At 44.2% G+C, this 24,504-nt stretch overlaps 3 protein-coding genes and 1 pseudogene across 3 annotated transcripts; 2 read left to right on the top strand and 2 right to left on the bottom strand.

Annotated features, from left to right (window-relative positions):
• Window positions 1–90: 90 nt before the first annotated feature.
• brf1b (BRF1 RNA polymerase III transcription initiation factor subunit b) lies at window positions 91–11,958 on the top strand. Its single transcript, XM_029140829.3, has 19 exons — window positions 91–313; window positions 624–828; window positions 2,594–2,674; window positions 3,538–3,711; window positions 3,812–3,843; window positions 3,927–3,999; window positions 8,451–8,600; window positions 8,680–8,773; window positions 9,098–9,224; window positions 9,344–9,383; window positions 9,473–9,568; window positions 9,670–9,984; window positions 10,059–10,120; window positions 10,495–10,576; window positions 10,661–10,713; window positions 10,798–11,075; window positions 11,206–11,275; window positions 11,356–11,533; window positions 11,615–11,958. Exons 2-19 carry the CDS (start codon window positions 645–647, stop codon window positions 11,650–11,652), a joined length of 2,127 nt encoding a protein of 708 aa, XP_028996662.1. The 5' UTR covers window positions 91–313; window positions 624–644; the 3' UTR covers window positions 11,653–11,958.
• Window positions 2,870–8,315, bottom strand: LOC114849410 (BTB/POZ domain-containing protein 6-B-like). Its single transcript, XM_029140836.3, has 5 exons — window positions 8,113–8,315; window positions 6,979–7,229; window positions 6,815–6,905; window positions 6,098–6,216; window positions 2,870–5,626 (listed from the first exon to the last, which is right to left on the bottom strand). Exons 2-5 carry the CDS (start codon window positions 7,182–7,184, stop codon window positions 4,594–4,596), a joined length of 1,449 nt encoding a protein of 482 aa, XP_028996669.1. The 5' UTR covers window positions 7,185–7,229; window positions 8,113–8,315; the 3' UTR covers window positions 2,870–4,593.
• On the bottom strand, window positions 8,892–18,288 carry LOC114850148 (activator of 90 kDa heat shock protein ATPase homolog 1-like; annotated as a pseudogene).
• A 38-nt stretch (window positions 18,289–18,326) lies between these two features.
• Window positions 18,327–23,627, top strand: vipas39 (VPS33B interacting protein, apical-basolateral polarity regulator, spe-39 homolog). The gene is made up of 19 exons (XM_029140833.2): window positions 18,327–18,416; window positions 19,599–19,691; window positions 19,884–19,989; window positions 20,074–20,205; window positions 20,277–20,315; window positions 20,392–20,456; window positions 20,539–20,595; window positions 21,050–21,142; window positions 21,232–21,265; window positions 21,349–21,451; window positions 21,534–21,561; window positions 21,641–21,714; window positions 21,802–21,877; window positions 22,017–22,151; window positions 22,492–22,533; window positions 22,616–22,792; window positions 22,874–22,963; window positions 23,046–23,150; window positions 23,236–23,627. The coding sequence occupies exons 2-19, from the start codon at window positions 19,599–19,601 to the stop codon at window positions 23,254–23,256; spliced, it is 1,470 nt and encodes a 489-aa protein (XP_028996666.1). The 5' UTR covers window positions 18,327–18,416; the 3' UTR covers window positions 23,257–23,627.
• The last annotated feature ends 877 nt before the right edge of the window (window positions 23,628–24,504 follow it).

Raw genomic sequence — 24,504 nt, 5'->3', positions numbered from 1 at the left:
CATGGCGCATAACCGCATTATTTTTGTAAAAACACAATTTGTTTCTAATATTCCATCAACAAACTCCCCCCTAGCGAAATCGTGACGTCAGGTGACGTCAATTTTAAGCGCGACAGGAAAAAACAAGGGACACTTTGCAGTAATCAGTAAAAATTAACTATGGATTTATCGATTTAATAATCACATAAAGGGGCTGGCATTTAAAATGGCCTAAGACTAATTTGTAATACTTAATAAAAGTACAGAGTGAGTGATTTGAGTGATTGAGTTTTACCTCTAAACGGGACTCTATTGTTTTCTTCTTCTTCTGTCGGTGAGTTCATCGGTCCTACAGACCCATTCCGTCCGAGTTCCGCAGTGTGACGGCTGTTAAACTGGTTCTAGGTTGTCTGTGCTGTGTGTGAGACAGTTACAAACTCATTATCTTAATAAAGCTAAACTATTTGTGTCGAAATCTGGCTGTGTGTTCTGTACAGAACGATTCGAAAAAGGCAAGTGAACGGTCGAGAACCCTATCAACATAGTTTTGTTTTATAATAAGTTCTGATCTTGGGTCGGTACCAATTAGAACATTTTGTTCCTAAGCTCAGGTCAGTGAAGTTAACATCCCCTTTATCCTGCAGGTTGTGTCAACCCCCTCCACCATGAGCACCAAGGTGTGTAGGACCTGTGGGGGGTTTGACATAGACGTGGATCAGGCTCGGGGGAGCGCAGTGTGTACAGGCTGTGGTTCGGTTCTGGAGGACAACATCATTGTCTCGGAGGTCCAGTTTGTGGAGGGAAGTGGAGGGGTGTCGTCGGCTGTTGGACAGTTTATCTCTGCTGATGGTGAGGAACACTGATCTGTGGGCTCAAGTCTAGTTGTTGCTTCTAACCAGAACCATAATAAAGTTGCATGCTGAGCTCAACAATTATCCATTCAGTGTGTGTCATGTGATTCAGTGTACCTGTGCCTTCTGCAAGTGTTGACATCTATACGCTGGAAGCAGATATTTCATTTGGATTTCAGGTGTTTTTTTTAATGCATACTAACATAAGTAAATTACAGTACAGTGATCTGGCACTATATGAAAAATAAAATGAAATAAAGCGATCTTAGTTTTCTGGCCGATCCGCTTGAAAGCCAATAAACCCATTTTCCTCTCAGGCCCTTATTACCTGGTGTACTGAGAACTGTGACGTCTGTTGTGGTGCCACTGACCAGACTGGTAATGACAGGAAACTCTGCCAAACAGACCAGGCACAGGTCTGAGTGATGTAATACACTCGTTTTTCCAGGAGGAACAACGTGCAAGCCCAACCCAACAGAAAATTGGCTAGTTGGCTGAAGTTTGTTTTTCTAAGCCAAAGATACATACTAATTTTTCCACATTCTCTGGCTCAGTCACTGAATGGACCAGGTTGTTTCTGTCCCTGTTAGTAGATTAGGCATGGATCAGTGGAGCTGGTTCACGTGTTTAAAACCAGCAGATTTTAGATAAAGTTTCGTCAGATTCTGGTACTGCGATGGTACACAGATTCCCCTGATCAACACACATTTGCCAAAAATGAAAATAAAAACTGCAAACATGTTTAATAAGTAAATATTGGAAATTCCCTTATTAGTTTCACAATGGGGAAATTTGCTCTCTGAATATGACTCCCTAGGGGAGCAATGAGCTGCCGCATGAGCAGCACTCCATAACGCTGCCAGACACACTCACATGTAAATTAATCTGAGCATGTACAGACTAATTAATGAACCTGGTAAACAGCCTCACCAAGACCTGATCCACAAACAAAACAGATGTTGTACAATTACATTAAAGCAGCATAAAATCTCTGTGATCCATCCTGTACAAAAACTCTGAACTAAAGCAGCATCACCAGAATCTCCCTGGTCGCTGTTGAGTGATTCAGGTCAGTTGAGTGATTCAGGTCATTCATCCAATGTCACAAGAGAAAGAAGTTAATCTCCCAGCCGAGCTTCAGTGAAATTGCAGCAGGTAAAGACAAGTGTGAGGGGAAAAGGCAGTGAGTCCATGGAGATCGGTCAAACTCACTGGAACCATGTGACCTGCAGCTAATCACCTGGCGGTAACAGCTGAAGGTGATGACGGCTGATTGGACAACTACACCTGGGTCACAATGTTGCATAAGCTGTCAAATAAATCATTGAACATATTCATTTAAAATAATGTACAAACTTTGAATACACTTAATCCTGGACACTTACAGTACTTTGTGTGTGAGTTGTAGATCTGTTACATGTTCTTTTTTATTTCTGCACCAAACTAGTAATGTGTGTTAGAGTTGTACATATGTGATGTGCCCTTTTTAATTCAGCACAAAATTTTTTGCAGTTTCTATTTCCTTCTGTTTTTTAATCTCACTGTTTCCTTGTGGCTGCTCTGACAGTGGAATTTCCTCTCTGTGGATGAATAAAGTTTATCTTGTATTTTATTTTCAACATAAAATGTTTTTTTTCATTTAAAAAAAATGTTATGTTGTTAAATGTGTTAAAAAAATGTTTTTAATTTTTGTTCATTTATTAGCTACCTTAACTGGGTGAAGTTACCGGTTTAATTAAGTCCACTGTAATGGTCTCTCTCAGGTCCACTCAAAGGTCCTCTCCTTGGTTCTGGTTTCCACACCACTGTTGGTAAAGAGTCTAGAGCCCAGACCCTGCAGAGTGGTGAGTACTTATTTTACTTACAGAAATCTCATCGAAATCAAGTCTTGAGCGTAAACCTCTGATTACAGATCAGTTCACAGTAAGGTTCTCTTGGTTTGGGTGAGATAGTTATATACCCAGTTAATATTTTACTGTTCATACAGGTTTGGATTTTGTGGTTTCTGGTTTGAGATTTACTGTCAAAGAAAATACTGCTTCAGGTTCTGACATTTAAGTTTAATTTTATACACTACATACATACATACATACATACATACATACATACATACATGGTGTGATGAGTACAGTCCATCATACTAATATTATAAAACAGGAAATAAGATAAAGATTTAGACTTTGATAGGTTTGGAAAATCCCTCCATTTACATTTTTAATATGCTATGTAAGGGCCACCTGACGTGTCTGATGCCTCTACCCGAGTTGAGGGACTGGGATTTAACGGCATTACACTGCTCATACTGGACCTGAGGCTTTGCTGGTCCTATGCTGGGCCATCGTCTTGTGTAGGGAGCACTTAGAACCACTTTATACAGATATACTATACTGTTTCTTGCCTTATACTTTGATCTCCAGTTTCTTGGGTGAACCAGTTTCTGTCAGAGTGTGTTTGTAGTGTTCAGAACTACTGGCCATAAAGTATATGGAATAAACAGGTTCTTCTACTGACTCTGGAACTCAAAGCAAGCAGTCATTCTGATAAAATATGGAACACAAGGTTGAGATTACTTCCAACAATCAAGTAAACACAATCACAGGATTAACACGCAGAAAATCGGACAAGTTAATCTATTTCTATCTACAGCATGATATAACTATCAATTTGTTTTAGCCTCACCCTGTTTTTCCTTGTCCCACGTGTCCAGGTAAGCGTCAGATCCAGCAGCTGGGCAGCCAGCTCCAGATGAACCAGCACTGTTTGGATACGGCCTTCAACTTCTTCAGGATGGTCGTTAGTAAACATCTGACACGTGGTCGGAAGATGGAGCACGTCATTGCTGCATGTCTCTATCTGGTGTGTCGCACTGAGGGGACACCACGTATCCTAGCAACTACACGTTTTATGTTAATCAAACTAGCTAGATTATCACAGTGACCACTGAAAGCCACAGAGGTTTTGTTTCCTGAACCGTGTTTCAGACATGCTTCTGGACCTGAGTGACCTGCTGCAGGTATGACAGACCTCAAACGTGCAGAAAACACTGCAGATTCTAAGTGGAGTTCTCAGGAGTAACCCACATTTTTCTGCACTCAGGTGAACGTTTATATCCTGGGAAAGACATTCCTGCTGTTGGCACGGGAGCTCTGCATCAATGCTCCTGCTATTGGTAAGAAATGCATCTTTGCATTTTAATTTAGGTATAAATTGGAAAGCAGGCATAGAAACCCTCTTCCTGCTAAGATGTAATGGGCAAACTGGTTTCTGGTCGAGACAAGAAACTAAACCTAACTCTAGTCAATGATGTCAACGTGCTCAATACAGCAAAGCGTTTTATTGTGTGACTGCAAGGTTCATAGCAGTAAAACCACCATGATCCAGCATCATGGGCCACCGGGTGTGAAATGACTTCTCACAGTTTGATCACTTCGATTTGGACCCAGACCAGATGTACATCCAAAATAACTATCTTTCAAACACCTAATGCCCTCTTGTAGAGAGGACTAGACTTACCATTAACCCCTTTCATCTACAGTTTAAGGATTAAAGCCGTGAAATTAGGCTTTTTGTAATGCATCAGACAATACATGGATGAAAAAAAAACATACATTTCCTTCAAAAGAAACTCATTTTACCTTAACTCACTTAAATATGAGTTGATTGAAAAGCCAGATAGCCAATCAGCCTCCAGTTCACTAGAGTCAGTCAAATTATGATGGACGGACACAAAGACCTTGTGTTCTTCAGCCCATCGACTTCTGCTTCAGCAGTAGAAAACTAATTCAGGGATCTGCCCCCCCTGCACACCAGTCCCATTGGTACTGTCTGATGAACATTGGAACTGGAGGGTCACTTTCCCACACTGCACCTCGGTCATGCCCTCCTGACCAAAGTAACTCAGCTCGTTTCCATCCAAGATGGCGCTCACAGTATAGAAGGTGTCTGGTTCGACTTTAACTGGATGCTCAAACCACACTGGGAAGATGCTGCTTGATCCATCTGACAGGAATTTAGTGAGATGCTGGGCCAAAATGGTTCCCTGTTTCTTCAGTTCAATTTTCACGCTGTACTCAGCCTTACCACCACTTGACCCATACAGACCAAGACCAGCAATGAAAATCCGCCGGTCTACTGCAAACTGTATACTGTCACAGCGCCCCCTGTAGCGCCACTGATTGCTGCGGTAGGCAGAGGACTGAAAGCGATGACACCTCCACGGTGCCAATCCAGCCCGTTTCACTGCAGAAAACTCTAGCCGGGGTTTTTTCGTAGCAGTGTACCACAGGAAGATGTCATTTGTCTCTTTTAGTGTCAATACGTCTGACTGTGCAACCCCATCAGCAAACTCCTGAAGTGTCATGGAGGGGATTCGTACCAAGTACAAAGCCTTACCCAGCACAGCTCGCTGGTTCCTAGGAGTGACCACAAGGCCCTGCCGTCTACACTCAGCCGCTGCCCAACTCAGCACCATCTGGAAGACTACAACTTCACAGATGTTAAGAGTTTCTCTTTGTAGTATGATCTCTAGCGTGGGCAGGTCGATCTCGCAGAAGCCTTCGGATCGCAGAGCTAGCTCAGCCTGAGCATCAATCACCTCCCAGCAACGCTGTGTCAGTTCTGGCTCCTCAAACAGCCGACTCTGAGACAGCAGGACACAGGCATTCTTTGCTTCTAAACTTGTCTCCAGGAAAGTCACGCAGGCCTTCGCTAGAGCAGGGACAATGTACTTCTTAGCAGCATAAAGCGTGGTGAGCACAGTGTCGGGCTCCAGGTCAATCTCATCGCTGTACATGTACCTGAGACAGAACACAGAGATCAAAATGCATGTCATGGAGTCATGTGCGAAGACCGAATACATTAATATGACTATGAGGAAAACTGGGCACTACAGATTCTAAGACCAAGGATGGGCAGCTGTCACTGCCACTGACATTAACTGTTGACTGGGTGTCCCAATTCCAGCGCTGCCCATTCACATAATCAAGTGTTCCTGAACAAACTTAAGAGGTTGCAGGGAATTCGCTGCATTATTGTAGACTACAGCATTCTTCAGAACCCTTAAAATTAACCTGTTTGCCCCAATACAGTCTGAATTTCCCCTCAATATTCACCCAAAGTGGTTCTGGACCTATAAACAGAACGAAGCACACCAATACACAGATGCGTAGTTAATACGCTGGGGAAGTCCTAACATGCAGGGACCGACAACAGTCAAATGGATGTTCAAGTCTGAAATGGCCTATTTAGTCAAAGATCGCTGGACTCACTTTAACAAAATGAGGAAGGCAGCTGGCTCAACATCTGGGATGTGGATTTCAGACTGTCCCTCAGCCAGATCTCCATAAAACATGGCTCCAAACACAGAGCTGCCCACTGCCAGGACATACTGCAGCACAGAGAGCAAACACAAATCAGAATCAAATTGGGCTCAGATACAGAGGTCTACTCAAGAATACAAGCAAATAAAGTGAAGGCTACACTATATATCACAACAAACAACAACTTATTAGTCTTTATATCTTGTACTGTTCACTGGCACCATTTCTTATTATTGAAAAAGGAACTTTGACTATCATGGCAGCTTTGGATGAGCCATGGATTATAAAGAGAGACAACACTTTTGTTACAGAATGTGTGCTGACATGATTGATTGTTTGCTTTTATTTAGGGGATTTTGCTGTAAAATGGCCTACATGATGATGATGATGGTGTTTTCATAGAGATCAAATTCACATTTATAGGGTTGCCCATAATCATAAATGTGACTGAGTTTAAAAATAACTATTTCTTCCCTTTCCCTTCCTATGAATGCAGAAGCAATTTGTAGTCAATAGGTAATTTCTATAATACTAAACAAAAGATTTGATCATTTACATGAAAACTGTGTGTATACACTAATAGTGCCTCTGCACTTCAGTGATGCTAGATAAAGCCAATACCTAGACTACGTGTAACCTGCTTCATGAAACAACTTGGATCAGCACCTTGTGAGCAGGAACTCTCTGAGTTTCTCCTGGACTGCCAACAATAAAGTGAACATCAGCCATCTGCTCATTGTTGAACATCAGAGCGTTCCTGTGGACACACAGCAATAATGATGACATTTCAGACCCCTCTCCAACAAAATCCACACTGTTCTCTGCCTCACCTCTCTCGAAGAGTGGGGTGTTCCACCGCCCAACCATCCTTGTCCTCCCAGTGCTCATCGGTGGTGCCCAGCAGATCTGTGTCTTGCTCCTGTCCACTTTGTTCCGTTAACTCCGGTTGGTTCAGCTGAATAATACTCTTCGTCACCTCCACCACCTCCAACTGGCCCCTGCGAGTGAGGTCGGTGGAGAAGAGTCCACCCTCCATCGTAGTCACAAAACAAGTGATGTGTCACTGAATAATGACAGCTCACTGTCGAAGACAAACATGGGACCTTTAACCTGGACTGTTTGAGACCTAATCAGCCCGTATATAGTGACATATCTAGAGCTGTTCATAAACTGATGCTCATTCATTTGTAGTCTCCAACTGTTTTAGGTGGAAGAAAATCTGATCTCTGGCTAGTTTTGCACCGTGTGTGGTCTTCAAGTGCCTGCAGCTTTACTACTCTACCAGTAACACATCAGTGGAGTAAAGAAAACAGTATGTAAAGTGTAAGAAGATGCGGAGGGGCAATAATACCAATAGACACCCTTCACCTGTCCACAGGTAAAGGTCGTCGTTACACTAACACGCGCGCGCGTGCGTCAATACATTGGATTCGGCGCGGTTCGGTTTAAAGTTAAAGCCAACCCAGGTGCTAAAGTACAGGGTGACGTGTGAGCTGTGTGCAGATCTAACGGCAGTGATAAACACGTTTGGTAAAATGGCTTCGTGTGCTTTAGTCGATCCGAAACGTTAGTGCTGTTGGTTTGAGGTCTTTTACGCATTGCACACAATTCTCTTAATCTGCATTACGACAAGTGTGTCGTTAATTCCTCACAGAGTGTTTTCAGTAAGGAGCAGATTACATGGAGCTCATCTACGACCCGGATCTATCCGATCCAAATGTCTAAGTGTCTCATAGAATCCGAGGCTAAATGGGCCAACAATTGCTCAGCTCGGTCGGAAACTCCGCGTGCCTCCCGGCGGCGTTAAAATTACATTGTCATGTTGTTGGTGTGGTACAGTTCATCACGGTTCCGATAGTACCGAACAAACTGAAGCGTTCGTAATAAACATGCCTCGATTAAGCGAACAATTCGATTCTGGTGTCTGTCTCGGAGACAATCGTTGACTGTGGCTTTTGACTCACCCGGTTGTTTTGTTACAGTTTAAAACCGTCCGACACCATCTCCCGTTTGTTCGTCCAGGCGCCATTTTAGATCCCGCTGCTACGTCAGCCCTCACCAAGATGCGCCGCAAGATGGCGACAGATTCCCATTTTTACTGACAGGCGCATGATAATGTATACACGAAATTGTCTGCCTATGTTTTCTGTGAAGGTTTCCAATTCCCGAGAGTGTGAGCACAGGTAAGATCGCACTGGCTCACAACCTTGGGAACCAAAGGATCACAGTCCCAACCACTGAACCACCTACCAGAATATGTGGGAGCGTTCCTCAAGTAGACTGACAGCTGCTCTCTTCTCAGATCCCTGCCTCTACATTCCCCGTTTCGCCCACATGTTGGACTTTGGCAGACAGACTCATGAGGTCACCATGACAGCCCTGCGCCTGGTTCAGAGGATGAAGAGGGACTGGATGCACACGGGGCGGCGGCCCTCTGGTCTGTGTGGAGCAGGTAGGGCCCACTACAGCAACAACATCCCTGGATTAGTGGTGTACATAATAACTCTATGCTCACATTTTTGTATCCACAGCTCTGCTGGTCGCAGCGCGGATGCACAAGTTCCGTCGAACAGTGAAGGAGGTGGTGAGCGTTGTGAAGGTCTGTCAGAACACTCTGAGGAAAAGGTGCGTGGGCCATAACACTGTTTCACATCCTATTCACATCCTGTGTTACATGAAACAGGTCCCTTCTCATGAACAGAACATTTACGCTTTTGTAATTAAGAGGATGGGAGCCAGGTAGTGGAGTCTTACTGCACTTGTTTCCTTTTATTGCTTATACTTCAGTCTCAGAAAGAACAACTAAATTGACATTTGTTACAAGGTAAGCTAAAAAACTGCAACATGCACCAGCATCGTTTTGACTTTTAGTTGGATGAAATACAATTTTTGAAGTCATATTTTTATTTATCCAATATTTCTTAAGTCTCTCTGCATCTATCCCTGTAGGTTAACAGAGTTTGAGGACACACCAACCAGTCAGCTGACCATTGATGAGTTCATGAGAGTAGATCTGGAGCAGGAATGTGATCCACCTTCATTTACTGCTGCACAGCACAAAGCTAAAATGCAGCAGGTAAACCCACCTGTGTCTGATTGGATGCAGCACATAGAGTCTACCCGTGCCTTGTAGATGCGGGTTAATAGACACTAACTGCTAATAGATAACCAAACCATCTGTTGTGTTTTCTGCAGCTAGAACAGGAGCTGACAAAGAAGCTGGATGAGGTCGAAGGTCAGTTACTACGCCCTGAAAGACGTGAGTAAATAATCAAGATAATCGAAATACTAAAAACTAAACATCCTTTCCTCTGGTCCTGTCAGGAGAAATCTGCTGCTACAAAGATGAGATTGAGACAGAGCTAGAAAAAAGTCGACCAAAACTAAGAGGAATCTACGCTGCCTATGCTAAAGAAATTGGTTTGTACTGATCTAGAGCTAGAAACATCTGAGCTTCTCAGTCTAAAAGTGCATTTCCACACAAACCACTTGATTAAATAGTTTTGTAATTGCTGTTCCAGACCCAGAAGATGCAGAGGTTTTGTCTTCAACTTCTGAACCCGAGGAGCTGGAAATTGAAGATGCCCAGCTTCAAGCTGCCACACAACACCTCACACAAGACTTTTTGTGTCAGATGATCCATGAGGAGGAGGGACGGGACAAGACTACACTTGAGGATGAACAGGAGTCGGGGCTAGAGGGCCAGCAATCCGGGCCTCAGAGACACGCAGCCCCTCTTGCTGTCATCCTAGGTAACTGTCCAAGCTCCGCTAGCCTGGACGGTCCACGGATCTTCCAGACCTTAAACAAATCAGAAATCAGTGAGAAACCACACGGTAAGAAACATCTGTCAGCATGCTTTATCAGCATTACATCTTCAGAGTAAAAGCAATGTCTTTATCCATTAAAGGTGAGGCATTGGAAAGTGAAGAACTAGACCTGGACGGTATTGATGATCAGGAAATCGATAAGGTCCAATTATTCACTGATGTCCTTGTTATCAACCTGGATTGCTCCACTTCATTTTTAATTACATACAGTCAAACATGGCAGCAACCAATAAAAATGATAGTAAAGACTAAAGCTAAAGTCCAACCGTCTGATTCACAGTATAATGTATGTGGGATTTGTTGGGTTTAGTTGTGTAAGGTCTTAAACCTTACCTTGTAAAGTGCCTTGAGATAACTGATGTGATTTGGTGCTAAATAAATAAAATTGAATTGAAATTGAATATTAGGATAATAATAATCTACCTAAAGGGATTTTTTAAAAAACATTTTTAATTAGTCAAGTGTGTGTGGGACAAGAATACAACTCTTGTAGAAATGTGTTATTTTGTTCTGCAGTACATCCTCAATGACAAGGAGGTTCAGGTGAAGACGGCGCTGTGGCTCAAACAGAATGCAGAGTACCTGCAGGAGCAGAAAGGTCAGGGCTGAGGCTGGAAGCAGCTACACCTTTAACCTTGTGAGCAGTTTGAACAGTGATCTGGGCTCCTCCCTGTGTCCACAGAGAAAGAAGAGAGGATACAGAAAGAGAAAGAACAGGGGACCTACAAGGAGAAGGTGAGTGTGTCTGTGGACAATCGAGACACAATTATTTGATTAAATCAAATCTTTAATGTTTGTTTTAAATTGTGTGTGTTGAAGAAAAAATACAAGAAGCGGGAGCCAATCAAGGCATCAACAGCAGGTGAGGCAATTGAGAAGATGCTGGAGAAGAAGAAGATTTCCAGCAAGATCAACTACGATGTCCTCAGAGACCTGAACAGCAGAGGGACAGGAAGTGGGGGGTGCAACAGTCCAGGCAGGGCCTTCGCTGACCCCCCTGAACCCAACGCCCCTGGGAAGCGGCTCCGCCGCCGCCGCAGTAAAGCCAATGAGGCAACTCAAGACCTCGCTGTTAATACTGCCACCATGAGCAAAAGGTATCATTCAATATCTGTTTTTTAGAATCCATGGTCTGTACTCTAAAACATACCAGTAACAGAAGACATCTTGTGTAATACCTGATGGACATTACAGTAATTTACTGTGAAGGTTTCTCTTGTGTTTCAGGTTTCGTCGCCTCATTTCCTCAACCTCTTCTACCTCCATACAAAAGAAGAAGAAGAAGCCTACCTCTGAGGTGAGCAGCCATATCTGTCTCAATTAGTCTGCATTAGTCGATCATCCTCTTTAGCTGTTCATCACTATTAAATGTTTCAGGGCAAAAAGTCCATCGGCATGACCACAGAAAGCACAAGAGCAGCACCTGAAGCAACCCCGGTGCCAGACCCGGACATCAGCTCCACCCCTGCTAAGCTCGCTGTGGTGGAGGATGTGGAGGAGGAAGAGGAGCTGGATGTGGAGGAGGAGTGTGTAAGTGCTCTGCAGCTTGTAGGAGGTCAGTCTACACTTTTACTGCCCATACATCTATGAACTAACTGATCCATCATCCAGGTCATTAACTGACTGACTTTTCCAGACTACGGCTGTGAGGCAGAGGAGGAAGACACCTTCTAGCTGAACCATGATGGGTCAGAACAACAACAAGGGTCAGAACAATAACTGACACAAGTGACCAACACACGTTGATTCACTGACCACACGGCTCAAACCCCTCGTTTCCTCATCATATTTAAGTCTTTTCTTTTTTGTAATTTCTTTTTTTTGTAAATACAAAACACATCTCACTTTACATTCCTGATCCTTTGTCTGTGACTGAACCAGCTGTTTTAATGTGTGTCAAGCCTGTAATGTAAACTGAACTTTGTATCTGTGTTGTTTTGTCAGAAGCAAGAAGAAATAATAATAAAACAAGAAAACCGACCTTAAGGAAGTTTTATTTGAAATGTCAACCCACCAGAAAAGGTAAACTGAACCTGGCTTTGAGGTAAAACACCCAGTTGTCCACATCTAGAATCTGGTCCACAGTAGTAATAGACTCCTCCCCTGGGGAGTGGGCCGTCACGGTGCCGAGGCTCCATCTCAGTATCTAAACGCCTGCTTAATGTCGTTGAAGTAAAAGCGGGTCCAGCCCTCCCTGGTGGAGCCCTTCTCCCCTGCAGGGACTCCTTGACACTCCAGCACCAGCTCTGTCTCATCTCCTCCTTCTCTCAGGTCTAAAATTATGTTGGCGTAGTGTCCTAGCAGAGAAACAACAGACAAGCTCAGATGTCCCTGAACACAGCGGCTAAACGTGTTGACACCTACCGGTGGGCCAAGTCATGCACCTCCAGCTCATCTCCATCTTCTGGTCTGGGACCTACACAGGGGACCACTGTGTGGTTGCTAAGATGCTATTACACAGTTGTTATTTGTACAATAGTTGATCTCACCAGATGTGTGAATTCTCCGCTTATGTGCCCATCCAACATCTGGAACCTGCCACCTTAATGGCCTTCTACCTCCGCCGCTGATCGAGTGAAGACCTGCACAAACTGCACAGACCAGTGGATCAAATGCATTAGTACAACTGACTTGCACTTCAGATTTCCTGTAGTACTTCGGTGCTCGGCTGTAGTATGTAAAATTGCAGCATTTTGCTGCCAGAATGTTCCAGATCTGATTCTAGATTAGGGTCTGATTTCTAGTTGGAGTTCTAGTTCTGGTCTGTTTTAAATACCTCCTTGTTGATGAACGTCCTGTAGACCTCATCGGCTGATGTTTGAAAGGTTTCTTTCAAATTAAAGCTGCATGTTGGGATCTAAGCACGAGTGAGGATGTGGTCGAGGCTGAAACACCTGAAAGCAGGGCTAATCTGTTTGAGAGGTCAAAGGTCACACAGCTACAGCTGTAGGGTTAAGGAACGCGGATTAGAGCTTTATGTCTATGTAATTTTTGATTAAACTGTACCTGTGCCTTTTTAGCTTGGCTTTGTTTTTTCATGTTAGGTTCAGTTTGAGGTGATCTGGGTCCACTAGTACTGGGCAGGATCATCCCCTGACTGAACTCTGTGGGGTCAGTGATCACTTGGGTTAGTTGAGTAGTGTTCAGTCACAAGTGTCCAGGTTATGATCCTGGTCTTCCTCCAGTGTAATAGACCTGATTTGAGTTGATGGATGTACTCGCCGAGAACCCTGCGGACCTCTAGAACTCCAGTCCTCCTCATGAGGTCTAAGAGTGGCATGTTGGGCTGGTCTTTACAGAGAGACACTGTGATCTGCAGGAGCCACAATGATTAGATCATTCTTCCACAAACCAGAAAATTAATCATTTATCAATAAACTGGTCTTAGCTGACATCAAGGTCATAAAGGTCATTCTCATCCGACAGGTTGGACACATTGACTGTTCCTACTTGAATCCACTGCTGGATGTACCTATAAACACGGCGGAGGAAGTCAGCACCTGTGACAGTGGTGTAGGTAGAACAGGTCATCGTAGCTGACATCAGGGACCCAGCCAACCAGCGCTCAGCTGCCAGTCATAGAAGAAGATCAGTTGGCCTTTTCGGTTGTTGATCAAAGCTTCTCCATCCAGTTTGTCTACGTCGGTTACCTGACACAACCCCTCCGCCCCCTCCATCCTCATGGCAAGGAACAGCTGATGGAGGCGTGAGAAGGACCACGAGGAAAAATTCCGCTCGGTCCTGAAGAGAAGGAAAGTCGTCTAAAGTCAATGCTGGTGAGACGCGATGCTGTGAGGAGACGCGATGCTGTGAGGAGACGCGATGCTGTGAGAGAACGCGAGACTCTGCGAGAACAGCACGAGAAATTCAACAAGGCGGCGCGACACCGGTAGTAAACAACAGCGCGACAAACTATCCGCCAATTTAAATAAATAACTACCTTATTTTACGGAAAATAATCAACCACCCTACCATTCTGGATAACACCGAAGAAAGTTTCGAGTATATCGACGAGTGCTTCGAGCGTCTGGTAATGGGGAAAAAGGAGACGGCTCCAAACAAGCGTTCCCGTCCGTCTGACTCACCTGAGTCACCTGGAGCTAGCTCGGCGGATAAAAACATCACGGACATCCTGGAGTCAATCGAGAAAAAAATATCAAGTTTCGACGCACGTCGGGCGCTAGTGGAACTCCTCCACAAAGAGTTTATGGCCCTCCGCGACTCCCTGGAATTCAGCCAGCAGCAGGTGATTTCTCTCGCCACCGAGAACGAGGCCCTGAAAGGAACGGTGCAGTCCCTGACGGAGGATGTGGCTCAGCTAGCGGCCGAAAATAAAAAAATAAAAGAAGGCATCATCGATCTGCAGGCCCGCAGCATGAGGGACAACCTGGTGTTCTCGGGGATTCCAGAACTGCTTCCCAACTACATTTCTCCGCATTCATCCACTTAGGTCTGCAAGGGGCGTCCTGCTGATGGAGGGACCGGGGCTACTGGGAAGTGGTGCCGTCCCTTCCAAGTGGGATGCTCTGCAGTTTTAATTGCATTAGTCATACACACTTGTCCAGGAATCTGGGGGCTCCTTCCGGGGGGGCCAGTAGACTTCCCATTGATGGCTCTGTCTGCTGGACCCCCCGGAGAATTGGGTATCTCCCAAAGTTCCTCATACTTAGCTACATACACATACATTTAGGGCCGGGGGTGGGCTCTTTCACTGGGGCCTGGGGCTGAGGCCAGTTGTGGCCTCGGCCACTGGCCCTGATGGAGAGATCACCACCCAGTTTTAAGTGCAAAAAGACATTTAGGGCGAGGGGGGGCACTGTCCGGGGGACACACCGTCAGCCAGCGGTTGTGCTCCTGGAGGTGTCACCCACCTTCAGTGCACTTTAGTTCCACACACTCACGTCCAAGCTGGGTTGCAGGGTTCTGGGGTACCTTTTTCTAGTGCCCTCTGCCTCCCCCGGGTTGGGGGGGTTGGTCGGGGCTCGGGAGGAGCTGCGGTCCCTGCCTGGGGCCACATGACGGCAGGCCGGAGACCTACCCTCCCCACGAATGTGATCAAGCGAATGGTGTGGGTGGGAGAATGTATCTGAGAGTGCATTGGTTCACGTATGATTGACTAGTTTGTTGTGAGAGAGTCTATGGTGTGTGTGTGTGTTGATGTGATGATGTGTGTTGCACATGTGGGTGGGTGTATGCGTCTGTGTTTGTGTGAGTTGGTATGCGTGTGGTGCGGTTGAAGTGTGGGGGGTCCGGTTTTTCGCCCGGGGTACGATGATCGTCTGCCTGGGTGGTCTCTTTTCTGCTGACCCCTCCAATTGCTGGCCAATTCCTAGACATCGGGATGTCATTCGGGCTCGAGAAATGTGGGAGGATGGTGACAAAGAGAGGCAAGGTAATCCACACAGAAGGGTCTCACTCCCAGAAGGAACAATAGCAGACATTGAGGACAGTTACAAGTACCTTGGAATACCACAGGCAAACGGCAACCTTGAACAGGCAACAAGAAATGCGGCAACAGCCAAATACCTCCAACGAGTAAGGCAAGTCCTAAGAAGCCAGCTCAATGGCAAGAACAAATCCCAGGCAATAAACAGCTACGCCCTGCCAGTGATCAGATACCCTGCGGGAATAATAAGGTGGCCAAAGGAAGAGATACAGACCACAGATGTTAAGACACGAAAGCTCCTCACCATGCATGGAGGGTTCCACCCCAAATCCAGCACCCTGAGACTGTACGCTAGCCGCAAGGAAGGAGGCCGAGGACTAGTGAGCATGAGAGCCACTATCCGGGATGAAACATCCAAGATCCATAAGTACATCAAGGATAAGGCCCAGACAGATGACGTGCTGAGTGAATGTCTCAGGCAGTGGAGAACAGAGGATGAGATGCTGGAAGAGGGACCATCATGGGAGGACAAGCCCTTACACGGGATGTACCACCGGAACATAACTGAAGTGGCTGATCTCAACAAATCCTACCAATGGCTTGAAAGGGCTGGGCTGAAGGACAGCACAGAGGCACTCATCCTGGCCGCACAGGAGCAGGCCCTGAGCACCAGAGCCATGGAGGCCCAGATCTACCACACCAGACAAGACCCAAGGTGTAGACTGTGCAAAGAGGCCCCTGAGACGGTCCAGCACATAACTGCAGGGTGTAAGATGCTGGCAGGGAAAGCATACATGGAACGCCATAACCAAGTGGCTGGCATAGTATACATCATCTTAGTATGGACTGGAAACCCCAAGGTCAAAGTGGGAAACACCTCCCAAGGTGGTAGAGAACGAGCGAGCCAAGATCCTGTGGGACTTCCAGATACAGACAGACAGAATGGTAATGGCAAACCAACCAGACATTGTGGTGGTGGACAAAGAACAGAGGAAAGCCGTAGTGGTGGATGTGGCAATACCAAGTGATGGCAACATCAGGAAAAAGGAACATGAGAAACTAGAGAAATACCAAGGGCTCAGAGAAGAACTGGAGAAGGCTTGGAAGGTGAAGGCCACAGTGGTGCCTGTGGTGATTGGAGCACTGGGGGCAGTGACCCCCAAATTGGAGGAATGGCTACAACAGATCCCTGGAATAACATCCGACATCTCAGTCCAGAAAAGTGCAGTCCTAGGAACAGCAAGGATACTGCGCAGAACCCTCAAGCCTCCTGGCCTCTGGTAGAGGACCCGAGCTTGGAAAGTGGATGAGACCACCCGCGTGGGGTGAGAAGGGAGTTTTATGTCTGTGTGTTGCCCTGGAATAGGCCCCAGCACCACCCACAACCCCGCATGGGAATAAGAAATAGATGATGGATGGGGATGATCAGTAATTCTGTGTTTTGTTGAGAAACACTTATCTACATCAGACAATCTGAAATGTGAAATAGAATTCCCTAATCCTGGAAATCTTATTCCTACTCAGAGTCCGCGGAGGAACTGCAGATAAAAGTGCCAAATAAAAAAAACACAAAGCAACCAACCTGCATTGTCACAATAAAAGCTCTGCATACAAAGAGCAGTGGTTTACTAATGTTCTTGTTTTGTTATTAGTTTGTTCAGAGCAAGAGTATCAATAGTCATGGTGTTAATACCATGTTAATTATTGTACTGCACTGAGCTCTGTCGACATGTTAAAAATATCTTGGGCTTTCCTGAGATGAAGCAGCTGCAGCTCAAATGTCTCAGTTAAAAATACCTAAGAGACAAATTTGAACTTCTGGTCAGTTTGGCTCCACAGTGAAATATGTATACGATACAAGTAATTACCTCTAATTTTATTAGTAAATTCTAAAGTTTAATTGAAGATTGATCTCTGTGTAGTACTCCAGTAGGTATTTTCTGAATTTTGGGCTCATTTTTCAGTTTAGTTAGATTTGTTCCTGGCATCAACTCCTGTGTCCTTCAGACGGTATACAATAAACATTACATAGTTTTCTGTGAAATCTATTTTGAACCTTTCATTAAATGAAGAACAAGTACAAACAAACTTTCCTGCTGCCTGTCATTTGGCTTGGATGCACATTTTTATTTGCACCTGAGTGTTCTCATCCTGGAGAGTCCATTTGTTTGCTGGGATGTAGTAAGAACAAATCTGGTATGTGGTTTAGAATAGACTAGACATTAAGTCCACACTGGATTTGCCATTGTAGACCTGAGTCTAGAAAACAGACAGTTTCATCCTAAAACCAGTGGTTTTACTACTACTACTACTACTACTACTACTACTACTACTACTACTACTAATAATAATAATAGTTAAATAAATAAATAAATAATAATAATAATAATAATAATAATAATAATAATAATAATAATAATAATAATAATAATAATAATAATAATAATAATAATAATAATAATAAATGTACCAGTGCCAGTTGTTGACGTTTGTGGCGTCTGCTCTCTCCTCGACGATCCACCAAGGGTCTCCGTCTCCCCATTTAGCCATAACAGCACATTTCTACAGTACTGCTGTGGTCCTGAATTAATAAAGCACCCCTTCTAGTGGTGTGTATTCTGGGGTCTTTACAAACCAATCAGCTGTTTAGCAGTCCCTCCAAAATAAAATGAAACTACTTTTACTACTACCGCTTTGCTTTCCAAGAAAAACTGCATGTTATCACAGGTGATTTTAAAAAAGTGATAAACAAAATGCATAATTATTACTTAGAATCATTGATTGCTTTATAATTATTAGAAAGCATTCGGAATAAATAAGATTTAGTTATAATTTAGTCCCAATTTACATTTAACCCCCCCTTTAATTTGATAAACATGCTTTTATAGAAACAAAATTTTGTTTAATAATAGTTGTTTAAGCTTATCGTATCGTTTCGATTCCTTACAACGTATGAAGGCTCGAAAAAAAGACTACAGCTCCCATCGGCCACTGCGCGGGCGAAATCTATAAAGCCCTTTACAGAGTAGAAGAGGAAGGTAGACTGTTAAAGGTAAATGCATCAGATCGTTCCCAAATAGTAATCCGTTTCTAAATTAAGAGATTGGTCGTTTCTTTTTGTTGCGTGCGGTGACGTCACGTTTAGCGCTTTTATCAGCACGACACGGTAATCAAACAGCATTAGCATGCTAACTAGTTAGCTTCCTGCTGCTGAAAATAAACAGAACATCCAATCAAAATCCACAAGACATAAGTCTAACCCTGAATGCCAGCGCAGGGTCTGAGGGTCCACTGGTTCCCACACCGGTTCCTCACACACTCTGCGGACTGATTATCAGGATCAGATGTGTTCAGTCAGTCAGAAGCTGGATGATATCATGTACGGTATGTGTAGCTGACCAGGTAACCAGTAGGGGCCTGAGGAGCTCAGGGTCCGTGATAGTCCTCCACCCAATATTGTGATCCGTGGCACTGCATGGTAGGGGACATCAGGGACATACTATAGAAAGTCAATTCCCTGAATGAATATTTGTGTTTCATCATCAGTGGCAGACTCTGAATAAAGAGCACTTCCAATGAGGCACAGACACAAATGTTTTAATGAACACATCAAAATCAACCATAATGTGAAGAACTAGTATTAGTGATGAAAGCAGTTCTACTTCAGACCCATGTGGGTCCAGTTGAACAGGTAACAGAAAACTACAAGATGTGATTGAACTTTACACTGTATAAACTATTTTGTGAGTATTATTAAGTTAGAAAATAAATATTTAAGTTTTGTGTCCGTTTAATCACAGAGAAAAATTGAAAATCATTGTTTGTGTTCCTGACCTGTCCCGGGTGTACCCTGCCTCTTGCCCTAAGTTGGCTGGGATAGACTCCAGCACCTCCTGTGTCCCTATGGGAATAAGCTGTAGAAGATGTACAGTATGGATTGATGTTTCTGTTCATGTTTTACAGAGGGTGAAGCTTTTTGCGTCCGAATTTATTCAAATGACAGACGTACTTGCCTAGGTCTGGGAATTACATTTATCTTCACTTATTTTCCCCGAGGCTATATTGCCCCATCCCATCTCTATTTAGCCTTTAAACATGGAGGAGAGCCTTGCTTTAAAATCTGAAGAGGATCACAGATGTAGCATTTGGCTAGAAAAGGGCAAGGCTAGAATTTTTTGACGTCATAATTCATGTCCTGAAGAGAAGAATGTTTTATTTTTGTTGTTTTGAGCAGATGATGAAGAGTAGAACCGAGGAGGAAGACTTTTGGAACAGCACCAAGTTTAAACCTTTCACCTTTGATGACGATGATGACGGATTCAGCAAGGTAAGAGCTGAGCCCAGACATCACCTCGAACTTTGTAGCAACTGGTCCAGCCGTCCTGTCTGTGTCCCGTTACTGGTCCAACCGTGCTGTCTGTGTCCAGTTACTGGTCCAACTGTGCTGTCTGTGTCCAGTTACTGGTCCAACCACCTGCTCAGCACACCTTTGTGAAATCCAAGTCTCTGTGTGTTACAGTTAAAGGAATCAAAGCAGGCAGTGAATAACATTCGTTCCCTGGTAGATGAGGAGGAGGATGAAGGTGACGTAGAGAAAGTTAGCTGGAGTGGAGAACCTGTCGGCAGTAAGAAGGATTAATTTAATCACTCTGGACAAAGCAGAGCTGTGATTGGCTGCCGGATCGACCTTATTCTTTTGGTGTCCACAGGTATTTCTTGGTCAGTCAGAGAGACGGCAGCATCCAGTCATAGGACAGTTAGAGAGCCCACCTTTCCTAAGACCAACACCGAGCCCCCAACAAGGAGTCTGTCTGGATACTCCCTGAGCTCCTTGTTCAAAGGTGAGACCGGTGGAGTCGGGTGGAGTCTGCTGGGATGGTGAAAAGTCACTTTATGTTCTCTGTCTGTGCAGGAAAAACAAAGGGAGGAAACTTTCAGACCTTCACTGACTGTAAGTCTGACTGAACAAATAAAAATATGACAGAAAGAGTGAGTAAATAAATGACAGTCATGTGTTAACGTTTAAGCACTCAGCGACTCAACTGTTAGGCTCTATGCTCCAGAACTCCGGAAACCCAAATCTGAATACAAGGTAACCCAATGATAAGCAGGTAATCTGATTACTATCAGAATGCATTAGTCCTGTTGTGATGAGAACATTGTCATCTTCTTAGGATGTCATCATTAATTTGTCCCCTGAGGAGACAGTTCAGAGAATGCTGCAAGGAAAGGTGAGACCATATACAGGATATACAGGAACTGTGGTATTATAGTATATAGGTAGTCTGTTACTGTGTAAGTATTGCTTTGGAAGCTACAGTTGACTCCCATGATCATATTCAAAAATAGTTAGATTGCAAACCACAAAGTGCAAAACCTGTGCACTCAAAAATGTTTAATAATGTTAAAAATGTTGAATTAATAAAAGAACAGGTCTGGTCCCAGAGGGCATTAGTTCAGTGGGTTACCAAAATGTGTGTGTTGATTAGTTCTAGTTCTGTCCTGGACTCAGTGAGAAGCACCATTAAATATCAATGCTCCAGTAGGTTCTTTGTCCACGTGGTTCAACATCTAATCCTCTGGATCTTGGACTTCGTCCTCTGGAGGATTTCGGGATATGACTAGTCTGTGTCCCTGCAGTGTTGCATAGTATCACGGTGCATGTGTGTTTCTTGTGTATTTCAGGCAGTGTCGCTGGAGATATTCCGTTCTCTACAGGACAAGCTGGGTCTCCTGGACACCGCTGTCTCTGCTCACGATGGAAATGTCATCACTGCTGTAACACACCCTTAAATACAGATTTAAAACAAACCATATAAACAAGAAAACATCATAAAACTGTTTCAAACTGTTTGCTGTTTTATTAGGTTTTGATTTATCTAAAGAGAACTCTGAGTAAAGGTAAGTCTTAAATGCAGATCCTGAGTCAGTCTGTCCTGATCCTGGTTCAGGCTTTTAGCCCTGGTTGTTTTTGTTGTTTTCAGAGGTTTTGTTTCGTGAGTTGGAGTCCAGGCAGACGGCTTTGAGACACTTCATTCACTACCTGACCGAAACCCGGGAACAGAGGTTGCTGCTGGAACTGCTCAGGTCTATGAGCACACCTATCAGATATGCATGTCCCTGGTTAAATCCAGTTTGACACAAGTTTGTTTCTTCTGTTCACCCTCAGAGCTCTGGGCAGGATGGAGGACATGGCGGTGCGTGGTGCACACCTGTAGTTGACAATGATCAGTTGAATCAGCTGCTGACATGTCCTTTGTGTTTCCATGGTGACAGCTGTTGCAATATAAAGAACACCTAAACATCCCAGATGAGAACAAGAGGCGGGACTTCCTAAAAAGCTGCCTTAGGTGAGTCTTGCCTTCAGCAGGTGTATAGTACTAATCACATTTATCAGGTTACTGTAAATGTTAAATCTTCTTCCTATTTTCTTCCAGTCTCCCGTTCTCCCCTGAGGATTCGGGACACATCCAGGACCACTACACGCTCCTGGAGCGGCAGATTGTTATCGAGGTCAGTAGGGGTCAATGGCTGCGTGGTCTGAATGAAGTTAAACAATTGGGCCATTATTAGACATTTTCCCATTGCCAGGCCCCGTTAACTCCCAGTTTGATTCCACGTGCATTCCATTTTTGCTTACTTTCGTGGCTAGGCAACAGATCGTCAGGCTGAACTTGGAGGAAAGGTGGAAATATTCCAGAAATTTCCCAGAAGAGCATCGATCCTCAACATGCCACTGATCACAACTCTATATTACTGTTGCTTCTACCACTTCACGGAGTCCGAGGTTAGTTGGGTTCAAGCAGCTGTAAACACAGTGAGGTTTGGTCCAGTGTCATTTGATGTATGAAGGCAGGAGGGTGGTGCCATACAGTATGTAGTGGCTGCCAATTAGATTCCGCAAAGGCTGGAATGTGAGTGTGAATGGACTGGTGACATGTCTTGTCCCCTGTTATTTTGAATAGATGATACATGTTTTGTTTGTAGAGTGGATAGAAATTTATCAGAAATATTTAACCATGTCAGAGAACTGGTTGTGTTGATTTGTTCAGATGTGTCTGTCTGTTTGTTGTATCTCTGCATCTGACCTGCCTGTTTTCAGTTTGGGATGTGTTGACTGTGTGCAGGGAACCTACAGCAGTCCTCTGAACATCCGCCAGACCTTTAAGGTGAGAACGCTATCAGCTGAATGTGATTCCTGAACATGGTAAACAATGGAACTAACTAACCACTCCTGACCCTTGAGCCCAGATTTCAGAGATGCAGTACTTTGTGACAACATTAGCGGCACGGGCAAAACTGAAGGCATGGTCAGATGTTGGCGCCCTGTTCACCAGCAGAAACTGGCTCGGATTCACCAGGAAGAAGTCGCCACTTAGCTTTCAGAGAGTTGTCGACATCCTGCAGAAAAACTCTGCCCCCACTCAGGTGAGGGTTGGGGCCCACACACAGCCACAGCACAGATGTAGGTGAGCTTGGTCCCTGACAGGTGTAATGACTGATTGACAGGTGTTGCAGGAGTACGTGGCTCTAGTTGAGGACTCGGACCTGAGGATCACTTTAGCTCAGAAGCACAAATGCCACGACATTGTCATCAACGTGAGTAATTTTCATTTGTCAATTGATTAGACTGAATGCTGCAGTAATGTCATTCTGACACTGTGTCATGTCTGTGGGCCAGACATACAAAGAACTGAAGGACAGGCAACTGTTGCTAGAATACCTAAAGAAGATAGAGCGTGGGTCAGTGGAGGCAAAGAAGATCAACGAGCTGCTCAAAAACTCGGTGAGAAAGAGGAAAGTCATCTTCGTCATCAACATCTTTGTATCATGTTCATCATGTGACCTGACTCCTCGTCTTTGTCTTTCAGCAAATCCGGTGGAAAAACTAATGCACTTAGACATTTGTTTTGAAACAGCAATGACCATTCTTTCATAAGGAGAAAACAAAACTTATCACCCCGGCAACCAGAATGTCCAAAACGAGCAGCTGCTTTGATATGGTGGGCTTAAAACAGGGGAGTTTGATTCTGGTTCTAGAGGCCACTGTCCTTCCGTTCTGACTGACTGAATTCAGGTCTGAGAGGAGGCTGGACTGTAGTCCTACAGAAACCCACTGGATACCTCTGGCTAAGTCGTCGCACACATGATTTGACTCCTCCCCCAGAGGACCTTAGTTTGTGCTGACTTGAGTTGTTGCCAAGTCATGTGAGTGTTCCTAAAGTAAAAAAGCAAAATAAATAAAATGTTAATTTACCACTGATGTGGATCTGATGTAGCTCATTTCTTTACACGTATTTACTTTACTTTAGGTCTGTCAACCAATTTAAATATTCATTGTCAATAATTTGTAAGAACATTTGTTGCTGTAACAATATTTTAAAATTTTATTTGATTTTACCAAGTAATAAAATAAGTGAAAGAGTTTCAAGACACATTTGAATATAATAATGAGCGAAACCAGGAGGAAGTGGAGTATTGTCTTGTATTATCTGAGTGTAATATGATGAATTTATTAGTGTCACTATAGCCACGGTTTTCACGCTATCAACATAATTCTTTCACTCAGTCGTAGTCATACTTGTCTTCTTTCTAATGATATGTCTGGCTAAGCCGTCAGACCTATACTTTAGTCGCTATCGACCTCAAAGCGCAGAGAGATCCCAAATTTCCCCCTTAGACTCTAATGATAGTTTCCGCCAGACGTCTGGGCAAAAATGCAGAAGAAGACACATTTTGAAATCGTGAGTGTGACCACAATCTTGAGTGCTCAAACATAAAATTCAAACCAGTTGCTCATTGAAGCCTTTGGATTCATAAAGTGAAGTTTCTGTGATACCTATTATGGTTTTGCTGGAATAAGCCTTTTTATTAGCGTTGAAACTCTGCTTTCACAGAGCAGAGTGAGCCTGATTTTCCCGCCTTTCGTCTCAATGGCGACGGTGCAGATGCAGATTTGGTGGTCAAACTCCTGATGCTCAGTGTAGACAGCAGTTCCATGCTTAATACTGATAAGTCAACTACACTATTGGATTGTGTTTGCTTTTGGCTGGGTAATTATGACTATTTAAAGACTAGTTGGTAGTTATGTTATTACCCCCGCACATTTCGTCTAAATCTTTTCAGAATAAAAGCACCAA

The sequence above is a fragment of the Betta splendens genome, chromosome 24 (genome assembly GCF_900634795.4).
Source record: "Betta splendens chromosome 24, fBetSpl5.4, whole genome shotgun sequence".
Lineage (NCBI taxonomy): Eukaryota > Metazoa > Chordata > Actinopteri > Anabantiformes > Osphronemidae > Betta > Betta splendens.
Note: the sequence above shows the minus strand (reverse complement) of the source record. Positions and strands in the feature narration are given on the sequence as shown.

What these genes read in the sequence shown, in the direction of transcription:
- vipas39 (XM_029140833.2), top strand. Translation starts at nt 19,599, where the DNA reads ATGATGAAGAGTAGAACCGAGGAGGAAGACTTTTGGAACAGCACCAAG. An exon ending in TTGCTGCTGGAACTGCTCAG is followed by an intron (nt 21,452 to 21,533) that starts GTCTATGAGCAC and finishes GTTCACCCTCAG; the next exon opens with AGCTCTGGGCAGGATGGAGG. An exon ending in AAAACTCTGCCCCCACTCAG is followed by an intron (nt 22,793 to 22,873) that starts GTGAGGGTTGGG and finishes ACTGATTGACAG; the next exon opens with GTGTTGCAGGAGTACGTGGC.
- brf1b (XM_029140829.3), top strand. Translation starts at nt 645, where the DNA reads ATGAGCACCAAGGTGTGTAGGACCTGTGGGGGGTTTGACATAGACGTG. An exon ending in ACAGTTTATCTCTGCTGATG is followed by an intron (nt 829 to 2,593) that starts GTGAGGAACACT and finishes GGTCTCTCTCAG; the next exon opens with GTCCACTCAAAGGTCCTCTC. An exon ending in TGCTCTGCAGCTTGTAGGAG is followed by an intron (nt 11,534 to 11,614) that starts GTCAGTCTACAC and finishes TGACTTTTCCAG; the next exon opens with ACTACGGCTGTGAGGCAGAG.
- LOC114849410 (XM_029140836.3), bottom strand. Translation starts at nt 7,184, where the DNA reads ATGGAGGGTGGACTCTTCTCCACCGACCTCACTCGCAGGGGCCAGTTG. An exon ending in CACCCCACTCTTCGAGAGAG is followed by an intron (nt 6,906 to 6,978) that starts GTGAGGCAGAGA and finishes GTGTGTCCACAG; the next exon opens with GAACGCTCTGATGTTCAACA. An exon ending in AGAGAGTTCCTGCTCACAAG is followed by an intron (nt 6,217 to 6,814) that starts GTGCTGATCCAA and finishes TCTGTGCTGCAG; the next exon opens with TATGTCCTGGCAGTGGGCAG.